The 12,540-nt window shown below is 41.9% G+C and overlaps 1 protein-coding gene across 2 annotated transcripts; it reads left to right on the top strand.

The window, feature by feature from the left end:
• Positions 1-6,614: 6,614 nt before the first annotated feature.
• On the top strand, positions 6,615-11,744 carry LOC142741470 (phosphatidylinositol polyphosphate 5-phosphatase type IV-like). 2 transcript variants are annotated; one of them, XM_075850841.1, is made up of 13 exons: positions 6,615-7,045; positions 7,138-7,240; positions 7,429-7,520; positions 7,744-7,868; positions 8,146-8,265; positions 8,710-8,805; positions 8,912-9,073; positions 9,678-9,793; positions 10,198-10,334; positions 10,544-10,643; positions 11,010-11,131; positions 11,263-11,344; positions 11,434-11,744. In XM_075850841.1, the coding sequence occupies exons 1-10, from the start codon at positions 6,795-6,797 to the stop codon at positions 10,617-10,619; spliced, it is 1,278 nt and encodes a 425-aa protein (XP_075706956.1). In that variant the 5' UTR covers positions 6,615-6,794; the 3' UTR covers positions 10,620-10,643; positions 11,010-11,131; positions 11,263-11,344; positions 11,434-11,744. The 2 variants fall into 2 exon arrangements, with proteins under 2 accessions (XP_075706956.1, XP_075706957.1); XM_075850842.1 differs by lacking the exon at positions 11,010-11,131.
• The last annotated feature ends 796 nt before the right edge of the window (positions 11,745-12,540 follow it).

Raw genomic sequence — 12,540 nt, 5'->3', positions numbered from 1 at the left:
GGTCCTCTTGACTTCAAATGCTGCAGAGAATGTGGTATCCATAAAATGATCATGCAGCCATTTTTCATGAATACATCTGGGTGTTGGTCTTCTACCCCCTCTGGGAGGCCTACAGGGGCGTAGCTAGAGGCTCATGGGCCCCGATGCAAAAATTCTTACTGGGCCCCCCCCCCCCCGCAAACTTCTCATGGCCGACGGTCCGCTTTCAGCTGCATCGCTGGGTCTCCTAAGTGACCCAACAATGCAGCACTAGCAGCCGGAGCGTCACTAAGGCTGGGTTCACACACACTATTTACGGACGTAATTCGGGCGTTTTAGCATTGAATTACGTCCGAAAATACGGCTCAAAAGCGTCGGCAAACATCTGCCCATTCATTTGAATGGGTCTTGCGATGTTCTGTGCCGACGGTCATTTTTTTTTACGCGCCGCTGTCAAAAGGCGGCGCGTAAAATAGTGCCTGTCACTTCTTCAGACGTAAATGGAGCCGTTTTCCATGGACTCCATGGAAAACCAGCTTCAATTACTTCCGTAATGGACGCAGCGAAAGACGCCTGCACATGCCATTACGGCTGAAATTACGGTGCTGTTTTCTCCTGAAAACAGCACAGTAATTTCAGCCGTAACGGAGGCTGCCGTGTGAACATACCCTCAGGGCTTAAAATGTCCGGGAAATAGCCCCAATACATATGTGTCCGCCCAAAAAAAAGTGTGTATATGAGACAGCATAGCATATCTATAGCACTACGACCCTATAAACTATGGATAGGATTAGATACAGTGGCTCAGCAGACAGTATCACACATGATAGGATTAGATACACAGCTCAGCAGACAGTATCACACATGATAGGATTAGATACAGTGGCCCAGCAGACAGTATCACACATGATAGGATTAGATACAGTGGCTCAGCAGACAGTACCACACATGATAGGATTAGATACAGTGGCTCAGCAGACAGTACCACACATGATAGGATTAGATACAGTGGCTCAGCAGACAGTATCACACATGATAGGATTAGATACAGTGGCTCAGCAGACAGTACCACACATGATAGGATTAGATACAGTGGCTCAGCAGACAGTATCACACATGATAGGATTAGATACAGTGGCTCAGCAGACAGTATCACACATGATCGGATTAGATATAGGGCCCAGCAGACAGTATCATACATGGTTGGATTAGATACACAGCTCAGCAGACTGTATCACACATGATAGGATTAGATACAGGGCCCAGCTCGCTGACATTGCGGCTCCAGCGCTGGACCCAGGACAGGTAAGAATAATAATTTTGCTTCTTTATGTGTTACTGATTATTTTTGTGTGTTTGTGTTTTTTTACAGGTTCGGTTGTTGGACTTCGGATACGAGGACTTCAATGACGGCGTTTTTTTTATTCTCAATAAAATGGTTAATGGGGGTTGTGTTTTTTTATTTCAATAAAATATTTTTTCTATGTGCTTGTATCTTTTTAAACTTTATTATCACCGCCTTAGTAATGGCCGCTGGCTGATTGACAATCTCCATTACTAAGGCGAGGCTTAATGTTAGCCGGTGCAGAGGCTAACACTAACCCCCATTATTACCCCGGTACCCACCGCCACCAGGAGTACTGGGAAGAGCCAGGTACGAACCAGTACCCGACCATCTGTAGTGACGGGCAGGCACCGGGGTGGCCGCAGGCTGGTAGTATTAGGCTGGGGAAGGCCAAAAACAGTGGCCCTTCCCACCCTGGTAATGCTGCCTGCTGCTGCTGTGTTGCATCTGGCTGGTTATGAAAATTGGGGGGGACCTGACATCGTTCTTTCCAATTATTATTATTTTTTTTTAAATGACGTGGGCTCCCCCCCATTTTCATAACCAGCCAGATACAATAAAGCAGCAGCAGGCAGCATCACCAGGGTAGGAAGGGCCACTGTTTTTGGCCTTTCCCCTCCTGATAATACCAGCCTGCGGCCACCCCAGTGCCCGACCATCACTACAGATTGTCAGGTACTGGATCGTACCCGGCTCTTCCCAGCACCCCTGGTGGCGGTGGGTACCGGGGTAATAAAGGGGGTTAGTGTTAGCCTCTGTACCGGCTAACACTAAGCCCCGCCTTAGCAATGGATGCTGTCAATCAGCCGGCGGCCATTACTAAGGCGGTAGTAATATAGTTTAAAAAAAAACACAAAGACATAGAAAAAATATTTTATTGAAATAAAAAAAAACCCACACAACCCTCATTAACCATTTTATTGACAATAAAAAAAAAGCTGTCATCGAAGTAGTCCTGGAATCCGCCGTAGTCCAACGACCGAACCTGCAAGAAAACACACAAAAAATGATTAGTAACACATGTGTGGGTATGTGCACACACACTAATTACGTTCGTAATTGACGGACGTATTTCGGCCGCAAGTACCGGACCGAACACAGTGCAGGGAGCCGGGCTCCTAGCATCATACTTATGTACGACGCTAGGAGTCGCTGCCTCGCTGCCGGACAACTGTCCCGTACTGAAAACATGATTACAGTATGGGACAGTTGTCCTGCAACGAGGCAGGGACTCCTAGCATCGTACATAAGTATAATGCTAGGAGCCCGGCTCCCTGCACTGTGTTCGGTCCGGTACTTGCGGCCGAAATACGTCCGTCAATTACGGACGTAATTAGTGTCTGTGCACATACCCTAAGGCTTAGATACAGGGCCCATGTGTGATACTGTCTGTGGGACCCTGTATCTAAGCCTACCACAAGGTAGGCTTAGATACAGGGTCCAGCAGACAGTAATCTTATACAGTATAAGATTACTGTGTGCTGGGGCCCTGTATCTAAACCTACAGTGTGGTAGGCTTAGATACAGGGCCCAGCAGACAGGATCACACAATCTGTGATCCTGTCTCATGGGCCCCCTAAGCCTGCTACATCGTAGGCTTAGGGGTTGTGCAGTCCCTAAACATTGATGGCCTATCCTCAGGATAGGCCATCAATAGCTGATGTGTCGCCCGGGACCCGCAAATCAGCTGTTTTGAAGGGGCCGCAGCACTCGTACGAGAGCTGCTTCCCCTTCATTTCACTACTCGCCCACACTGTGAATCGCCGACACCGATTCACAGTGTGACAGGAATAAAGGGGAGCAGCTCTCGTACGAGTGCTGCGGCCACTTCAAAACAGCTGATTGGCGGGTCCAGGGAGTCGGACCCCGCCAGTCAGGGCTGAGTGCTGACCTTACCTTCCTCTTCGGCCGCGGCTGGAGTTCTGTAGTCTCGATGCTGTGCGCGGCGGCATAGCGCTGTGACGTCATGCGCTGCGCACAGCGCTTGACGTCAGGACCTCCGCTGCGATCCGGAACCAGGAAGGTAAGTAAAGTATGTTACTATAGTAACAGGGGCCCGCGACCCCAGTTACTATAGTAACTTTTTATTGATGTGGTGCGGGGGGCCATGGGCCCCCCTGGCTTCGGGGCCCGGTCGCAATTGCGACCGCTGCGACCCCTATAGCTACGCCAGTGGAGGCCTATGATCTATATACTATTCCAATTTAGTTGGTTCCCGAAGTTATCCGCCTTCTGGTGCCACAGATCTACTTTTTAGAACAGGAGAGCAACTGGCAGAGATTATGTGCAGTTATCTCTGAGCTATTTATGCTGAATACGTTCACATCAGGTCTGACTGTCTCCTCTCAGGATGAATAGATCGATTCTTACCACCTCTTTATTCCCTCGAGAGCTGAGCACAGGAGATGCAGCATGTAGGATGTTCTTACTGGTGCAGAGCCCCAGCACCTTATGAGGGTCTTCAGGTTTTTAGTCATATTTATTACAAAAATTATGTATTTTAATATAATATTAATTGTTTCCTCAATGTCACACAGACAGAAATTATTATCTATCAGATGTTCAGCAGCTGCAGATCCGTACAGATTGTAATAACTAGACACACACTAAACCAACTGGGAGAGATGAACATTACAAGTTCCATGCACCAAGACTGAACCATATCTCTGACTTTTACAATTTATTATGGGTTTTAATTCTATCCCTGATCTCCTTTCTTGGCAGTACTGGGTAAGAGTCTGTCCACGGAAACATTATGAATATAGAAACTGCATTAAAAATATAAATAACAATCAACCATTAAAAATAATGGTGAATCCATATTGAAATATGCAAATTATGTGTGTGGTCATAAAAGCAGCTCACACCGGGTATATCTATTGTGATGTCACTACTATTAATGATGGTAAATCTATACTTGAAATATGCAAATTATGGGTGAGGTCATAAAAGCATCTATTGTGATGTCATAGAGCTTGGGTATATGCAATGATGCTGGTCACAGAGCTGTCACTCAGTTGGATGTGACCGGTAAGTTCTCTATCATTTCTCTATCTGTACCTGACTCTGATCGATCCATTATATTAGGAACATTGAATCCATGTCTTCAAGATATGGTTTAATAGTGGTTGTAATATCTTTTTTTGTTTCATTATACAATTGAATTGCTTAAATATCATAGAAAGAACACAGGCTGTAAGAAATGGCAGCCTACATATAGCCGATAATAGATTTGCAGGGTAACAGCACATAATTTTGGTTCCCTGCAGCCCTGAGAACTTATTTTGTCTCTCGATTGTAAAGGAGAAATTACAGTATGGTCATATTAGGGGACTGTTATGTAGTAAGTCCTTATATTAGTGTAAATTCCCTAAAAATAATTCCATAAATGAACACATTAACACAATGTAATAACATTCAGAATTTTGATCAAGTAATATAAAAAAAACATGTAAAAGCCATTGAAAATGCCATATTAACATCTGTAAGTTATAATGAGTGTAGTTAGGTAATCCACCCACACTATATGGCCAATAGTATTTGGACACCTCTCCTAATTATTGAGCCAAGAATCAGCTGGATGGGTGTAAAACACGTCGCCATTGAATTTTGGAGCAGGGGAAACATGTTCTGTTGAGTAATAAATCACGGTTCACTATCTGGCAATCTAATGGACGAATTAGCGTTTTGTGCCTGCCCGGAGAATGCTACCTACTGGACTGTATAGTGCCTATAATAAAATGGAGTGAAGTTTGTATAATGGTCTGGATTGTTTATAAGGGGTTGGATTAAATCCCCATTTTTCCAGTAGGGGTTAATAAGACTATTTAAACAATTGTATGCTTCCAACTTTGTGGTAATAGTTTGGGTAAGACCCTTTCCTGTCCTAGTATGACTGTGCCCCTGTGCACAAAGAGGGTCCTAAAGACATGGTTTGACAAGTTCGATGTGCAGGAACTTGCGTATCTGCACAGAACCCGGACCTCAATCCCAACAAAACCTTTGGAGTGAATTGGAAAGGCAATTGCGAGCCAGACCTTTTTGCTCAACATCAGTGTCTCAACCATTGGTGTCCACGTACTTTTGGCCATATACTGTAGTGTACCGAGTGTATATCTATCGTGATGTCACCGAGCTTAGGTATAAAGTATAGTGCTGGCCAGAGGGCTGTCATTTATCAGGTGGATGTGACCGGTACGGTAAGTACTTTATCATTGCTATGTCTCTAGAACAGTCTCATCTATCAGTCTCTTTATGAATATTGGATTCTTACATGTAATTCTAGTGTTTGTCGTGTTATTTTTGTTTTTTATTTGGCATACTTATACACTAGGAAATTGCTTAAATAGCAATATTGTGGCCTGTCACATCTGCTCCATAGACAGAATGCAGATTGCAGACAGAAATTGGTGTCTGTATTCTGCTGGTAGATTCATAAAGCAACCACAAAGCAAAGAATGTGAATCTCTGGGAACTTATTATCACACCCTCCAGTTTATAACACCAGTAATTCTCATAATAAATGTTTATAAGGGAATTCATATTTATGAATTTTAGGTTTTCTGTCTGTAGACTATACTATTTATATATCAGGCCAATCCTGAATATTAGCTGGTATGGCTATGCAACCAACCTACATCAGGTGCTGCTATTGTGATGTCTTGAGATGAGTCTAGACAGCCGTGTTTCTTACTGCGTCTATGGTAGTATTGGTTTTATTACAAGATTTAAACTATTTGATGTTTGAATCATGTACATAAATAAATGATTATAAGGAATATTGTTTTTTTTTTATTTTTTTTTAGTAATAAAATATTAGTAAGTCCAGGAATAAACAGCCTAATAGCATTCGTCAGACTAAATTGTAGATGGATAGTGCTAATCCCCTGGAAACGTGTCCTTATTAACAATTGAAATGAATAATTATGTATATAATCATAATAATAATAATAATAATAATAATAATAATAATAATAACAACAATAAAAAGATAACAATAAAAAGTATTTATTACTAACTCCAACTACTTAGGTTCTAAATTCTGGTTAGCAATTAATATAAAAAAAAATTCAACCCTTTAAAATGCCATATGGTCAATTTAACAACCAATACATTGTTTCAGCTTCCAAACCTAATACAATCTTATCAACAGAGGGTCCCAGGTCCAAGACCCCTAGTCATGTGATCTTCTGACACTTATGATTGACAATAAACTGTTATAGGAATACCCCATTTAATAACAAATTTTTCCAGCTAGTTTCATCACAAGTAATGACCCCCTTATCGTTTTCTGGTCTTTCTAGGTCTTGCTGTTGGATTGACACTGTGTTACTTACTGTGTTGCTTATACGGTTAGCGATTTGTCCTATTTTCGGAGAACTAGTGGCGATTAGTCAAATTCTATCTTGACTGTCTCCTGGTTTTCTACCAAGGACATTGGTGCAGTTTTGCACCCGGGCATTAAACAACCATGCCCTTTTGGAAAAAATCTAAGAAATATCATGTCTCCCAAATTCCTGATAAAGGAAATCTGATGGGAGACATACCAACTATGGAGGAGCCTAACATCTCGCTCCAGAAGTTTTCTGTCATCAAAGATATGGCAGATGAAAAATCCAGCGATCTTAGTCACAGCAAATATTGTGACATTACGTCAAAGAACACCAAGAAGAGCGCATTCAGCCTGCTGACCCGCCTGCGCTCCAAAAATATCCGGAAAAGGTATGTAACTAATAATTCTCATACATTGCTCAGATATCCAGAGCTGTGGTATAACAATCACTAGATCTTTAATTCTCCCCATATCTTCACAGAAACTTAGGCAGCAGCGCTGTGATCGGCGCTAAAGAACTGGATCGCTATTTCCCAGATAGACGGTTGAGACTATATGTTGCCACCTGGAATATGGAGGGAAAGGTGAGAAGTAATGTACAATATTTATTGTGACCCTTCAGTGTGCCCGAGCTAAAGTTGGATGAAATGGGCCAGTAACCATGTCTCTTTAGTTTGTTGTTGAATATCACATAGACAGGTTATATTCTACCCTATGTCAGTTTAGTTGGCACTCTTTGTATACAATATTAATGTTTGTATATTTTGAACAGGATTACCCGCAAAATCTGGAGGATCTGCTGTTACCATCAGATGATACGAAAGACATTTATGTTATTGGCGTTCAGGAAGGATGTCCAAACAGGTAAGTCTTCTCAGGTTGCCTTACACCAGCCTATGACTGCAGATGGACAGCAGGGCGGCTGATACAAATTCTCTCTCAATGCTCTACTTATTGTATTATCACTCCTTAATTTTCAAAATTTATCTCCAGAGGTTATTATATGCAGTGTTGATACAGATGAGTTGAGTACCTTAATCTTGTGTCATTTATTAATATGTAAATCTGAAATTGTGTCTTCTTGTAGACGGGAATGGGAGATAAAATTACAGGAGACCCTTGGACCACACTATGTATTATACCACTCCTCCGGGCTCGGAGTCCTGTATCTCACCATCTTTGTTCGACGGGAACTAATCTGGTTCTGCTCAGGTAAGATTCACATTCCTACGTCTACATAAGAAGTCTTGAATGTAGTCATTAGCTGGAACATCTTATTTAGTTATTAGAATTAGATGCCTAAGAGCTTGGCTCTCAGATTCTTGACTTCTGAGTATTGGAGATCTAAAAGTTCACACCACAGTTACAAAGTATGAAATTATGTTCTAGTAATATTTCCATAGTTTAATTGGAAATAATTTCTATTCCATTGTTGCATGTAGTACTCTTAACCACTGACCCGTCTTTTTGTGTTTAATTTCTTATACAGAGGTAGAGCACACCCATGTAACAACCAGGCTATTCCACCATGTGAAAACTAAAGGAGCCTTGGGTGTTGCCTTCACCGTCTTTGGAACATCTTTCCTTTTTATTAATTCACATCTGAGATGTAAGTATTTCCAATATTAATATATGACCATGTACAGTTTCACTTTGTATAAAATTGCTGCTACTTGATGATAAACTGAAATATATGGGATGATACGAAGAGATCTGTACTAATAATGTTTTGGTAAAAATAAAATGTTCGTTCCTGTTTGATCAAACTTTTTCTAATCTATCAATCTCATTTTATGTTGTGAGTGGCCAGTAATACAGATACACGCAGGTACAATTAGTGCAGGAGGCGGTGGCGGCGGCTGGTTTCAGTTGCGCCACCTCCCCCTCAGAGAGGCAGCAGGGCGGACAGTGCGGCCGTATAATCCCTCACACCCACCCCTCCTCTCCATTAGCAGCGGTGGCGCGCTGCAATGTGTTTTTTTGAAAATAATATGCGGTTCGGGCCGCCCATATGATCATCCGCCACTGCTAATATGTATTTTTTTCTTGGCAGTTGGGGCAGTCAACAAGAGGATCCAGGACTATAAAACCATCACTGAGGGTCTCCGTCTGCCTCAAATTATTCCGGAAAGAATCAACTCCAATGCCTGTGAGTATTACTTATGTGGTTGAACCTATGGATCCTTTTATCTCTCTATTTGTCTCCATTGAGTCTAAAGCAGTCATGTGCTATAATTTTTTTTTTTATTCTACAGTGGACGTCACCAGCCGCTTTGATCGGGTGTTTTGGTTTGGAGATCTCAATTTTCAACTTAAAGAGGACAGAAAAAATGTGGAATCTCTTCTGCAGAAGATCGAAGGAAAAGATATGTCCAGTCTCCTCAAACACGACCATCTGAATGAAGCCAAGAACAATGGTATATTTACTAGTAGATACATGTCTATCACTCCTCAACCTTCATTAAAGTGGTTCTCCACCTTCTGACAACCGGATAGGTCATCAGTATATCATCGGTGCGGGTCCGACACCTGGACGCTGCACTGTTAAGCTGCTCCAGTGGCCTGCGGGCACCGGATGTTATGGCACACAATGCTATGTACGGAGCTGGAAGCAGTTGGCTCCGTACATAGCATAGCTGCCATAATGCATAACTGTAGGTCTGCCTCCTATTCACTTGAATAGGAGCAGAGTTGCAGTACTGCAGCTCGGCTGCAATTCCGTGGCCGGCGCCAACTGCATCCGGCATGTACGTCCGGTGCTCAAAGGCACCGGACCAGCTGATTAGTGCAGGGTCCGGGTGTCGGACCACCACAGATCATGTACTGATGACCTATCTGGTGAGTATGTCATCAGTTGTCAGAAGTTGGAAAACCCCTTTAATACCACAACCACTTCCACAGATTAATACAAATCACTGACATGATGGTTGATATGTTCCCCAAATTCTGATATAGTGCTAAAATTATCAATTGCTCCTTTTTTTTTTTAATACTGACAACTTTTTTTTCTTTCAACTTAAGGGTCCATATTTCTAGGGTTCAAGGAGCACACCATTGATTTCCTTCCTACATATAAGTTTGACATTGGCACAGACACCTATGATACATCAGCAAAGCAGAGAATTCCATCATATACGGTAAGAGATCTTATTTCCAGGTCTACAGAGCTTGAGAGACAATAGAATCCATGGGCCAGAGCACCCATTATATAATGAATCCCCTCCCCCAATGTAATGTATTGTTATTATTATAGTTGGAAGAGTAATTTCTTATGAACAAAGCTTTCAGTTCATTTTACTTTTATGTAGTGAGTTTGTCATCACAGTTTCCCAGTGTAATATGTCGTTGCCCAGCATGGGTCAAGGATACCTATTTAATTAAATCTGTGTGACCAAGTCAAACCTAAAATGCAATAAAGTCTCAATATTCTGCAATATAAATAAAGTAGGCCCAACATTTAGGTCTGTGATGTTTTGCAGTTTAATAATATATTATAATATGATTTCACTAATGATATTTGTTATTTTCATGACCTCTACAGGACAGGGTGTTGTTTAAAAGCCAATGTGAGGGAGATGTGCGAGTCCTGAGATACGACTCTTGCCCTGTTTTGAAGACCTCAGACCACCGACCTGTTTTTGGAATCTTTGAAGTAAAGATCAGGCCTGGTTCAGATGAGTAAGTCATGTTTTCCTCCATGTTGTTGGTATGATACTTTCAGTAGCCGTCATTACTACATGGTCCTTATAGCCAGAGCTCACACTTTGGGGCAGGTGGCTGTACACCTTGGTGACAGTACTGGAGGATTATAGGATGTGAAACTAAGCAAAGTGTGGTTACCTGCTAACATTATCATATGTCTTACATAAATATATTTCTCATTCCAGCATCCCCTTGGCTGGTGGACACTTTGATCGTAAAATCTATGTAACGGGCATTAGGAGGAAAGGACAAAAAAAGTAGCTGCATCTGTTCATGTCCTTACAGGTAAGAGCTTTCTAGTTGTCTATTATGTTTGCGGTGAAAATTTTCTTCCATCTCTTAGGTTTTCCTCTGTATCTGTAATTTATTTTATCAACTAATTTAACTAAAGTTTAAATAAGTATTTTCAATCTTAAAATTCCAACTCCTTGTATTCAGACACTTTTTCATTTCTGAATGAAGGTTGTGGGCTTTGGGGAACAACATCCCCAACTGTAAGCATGTATGTAGTATGTACAATGAGTTTCCTAAAGGAACCGGTCATCTGAATGGATGGAACAACTGGATTTTATGATGCATTAGCTTCTAAGCAAAAATGATGGATACAAGGAACATTGTTATCGATGGAAGACATTACTTGGCATCTTGCAGGACTCCTAAGGAACAGTCACAATCTCCGGGGCATAAAACATCGGAACATTAGAAAGTTCCCGTAACATGCTGAAGAGCGCAGCTCTAGGTCAGACCCACTGCTTGCATCAACCATCTTCAAGGTTTGTAGTGTGACCCCCAGGATCAATGAAAACATTTATTTACCTCAAATCACCTTAAAAAGTCTTCTAGATTTTGTGTCTGCTAAAAAACACACATTATAGAACATTAATAGCAAATATTTGTCTTGCAGCATAAACATCAATTCCGCAGTACATCTGGCGAGAATAGCACTCCCTGTCACCGGAGGAGCCACCATCAATGCTGATAGAAAGGTAAGTTCCTCTGGATGTGTCCCCTCTCTATATTTATCAAGCAGCCTGAATGATCAATATTTAATAGGGTTGTGTGCTTCTCCCCCCAGAACAAGTCAGCAGATATCAACAGAACATCAACACCAATAACAACAAAGGGCAGAATCCGCCATCTTACAAGAATTCCAAAGGCGAGACTTAACATTTCTACAACATCTGTCACAGAAGAGACATCAATGTGGTCACCAGGGCATCAATATCACCCAGAAGACCAGATTCAGAACAGGACAATATGTCATCTCTTCTTGTGCCTGTGGAATCCAGATTTTCCACCCCTTACTGATACTACAGTATATACTGTGACATATTCCGTAGTTTTTGCTGTATCTTGTATTACCATCATCTTTACCATTATATATTTTGATCCACAAAAAACTTAAATAAATCTTTAACATCAATCCATAAGTGTGACTGGTAATTGTTATGTGCGCGGCTGCAACTTACCACAGTGTATACAATTCACCTAACCGACCTTTCACAGCACTATTTGTGTGACATCGCGTTTAATCCAGTGGTAGGTGACAGGACATTGTATCATATGTACACAATACAGAGTGTATGGAACGTGCCGCCATATGTACTGGATTATATCCTGTAGGACAAAGAGTGACAGGAGATGTAAAACAGTGATATATTTGATAGTTGCTTTACCCCTTAAAGAGGCTCTGTCACCAGATTTTGCAACCTCTATCTGCTATTGCAGCAGATAGGCGTTGCAATGTAGATAAGAGTAACGTTTTTATTTTTAAAAAACGAGCATTTTTGGCCAAGTTATGACCATTTTTGTATTTATGCAAATGAGGCTTGCAAAAGTCCAAGTGGGCGTGTTTAAAGTAAAAGTCCAAGTGGGCGTGTATCATGTGCGTACATCGGGGCGTTTTTACTACTTTTACTAGCTGGGCGTTCTGACGAGAAGTATCATCCACTTCTCTTCAGAACGCCCAGCTTCTGGCAGTGCAGACACACAGTGCGTTCTCGAGAGATCACGCTGTGACGTCACTCACAGGTCCTGCATCGTGTCGGACGAGCGAGGACACATCGGCACCAGAGGCTACAGTTGATTCTGCAGCAGCATCGGCGTTTGCAGGTAAGTCGATGTAGCTACTTACCTGCAAACGCTGATGCTTCTGCAGAATCAACTGTAGCCTCTGGTGCCG

Source organism: Rhinoderma darwinii, chromosome 2 (genome assembly GCF_050947455.1).
Source record: "Rhinoderma darwinii isolate aRhiDar2 chromosome 2, aRhiDar2.hap1, whole genome shotgun sequence".
NCBI classification, from domain to species: Eukaryota; Metazoa; Chordata; class Amphibia; order Anura; family Rhinodermatidae; genus Rhinoderma; species Rhinoderma darwinii.
This window is presented reverse-complemented; position numbering and strand designations above follow the sequence as displayed.

What these genes read in the sequence shown, in the direction of transcription:
- LOC142741470 (XM_075850842.1), top strand. Translation starts at nt 6,795, where the DNA reads ATGCCCTTTTGGAAAAAATCTAAGAAATATCATGTCTCCCAAATTCCT. An exon ending in TCCAAAAATATCCGGAAAAG is followed by an intron (nt 7,046 to 7,137) that starts GTATGTAACTAA and finishes ATATCTTCACAG; the next exon opens with AAACTTAGGCAGCAGCGCTG. An exon ending in TATTAATTCACATCTGAGAT is followed by an intron (nt 8,266 to 8,709) that starts GTAAGTATTTCC and finishes TTTTCTTGGCAG; the next exon opens with TTGGGGCAGTCAACAAGAGG.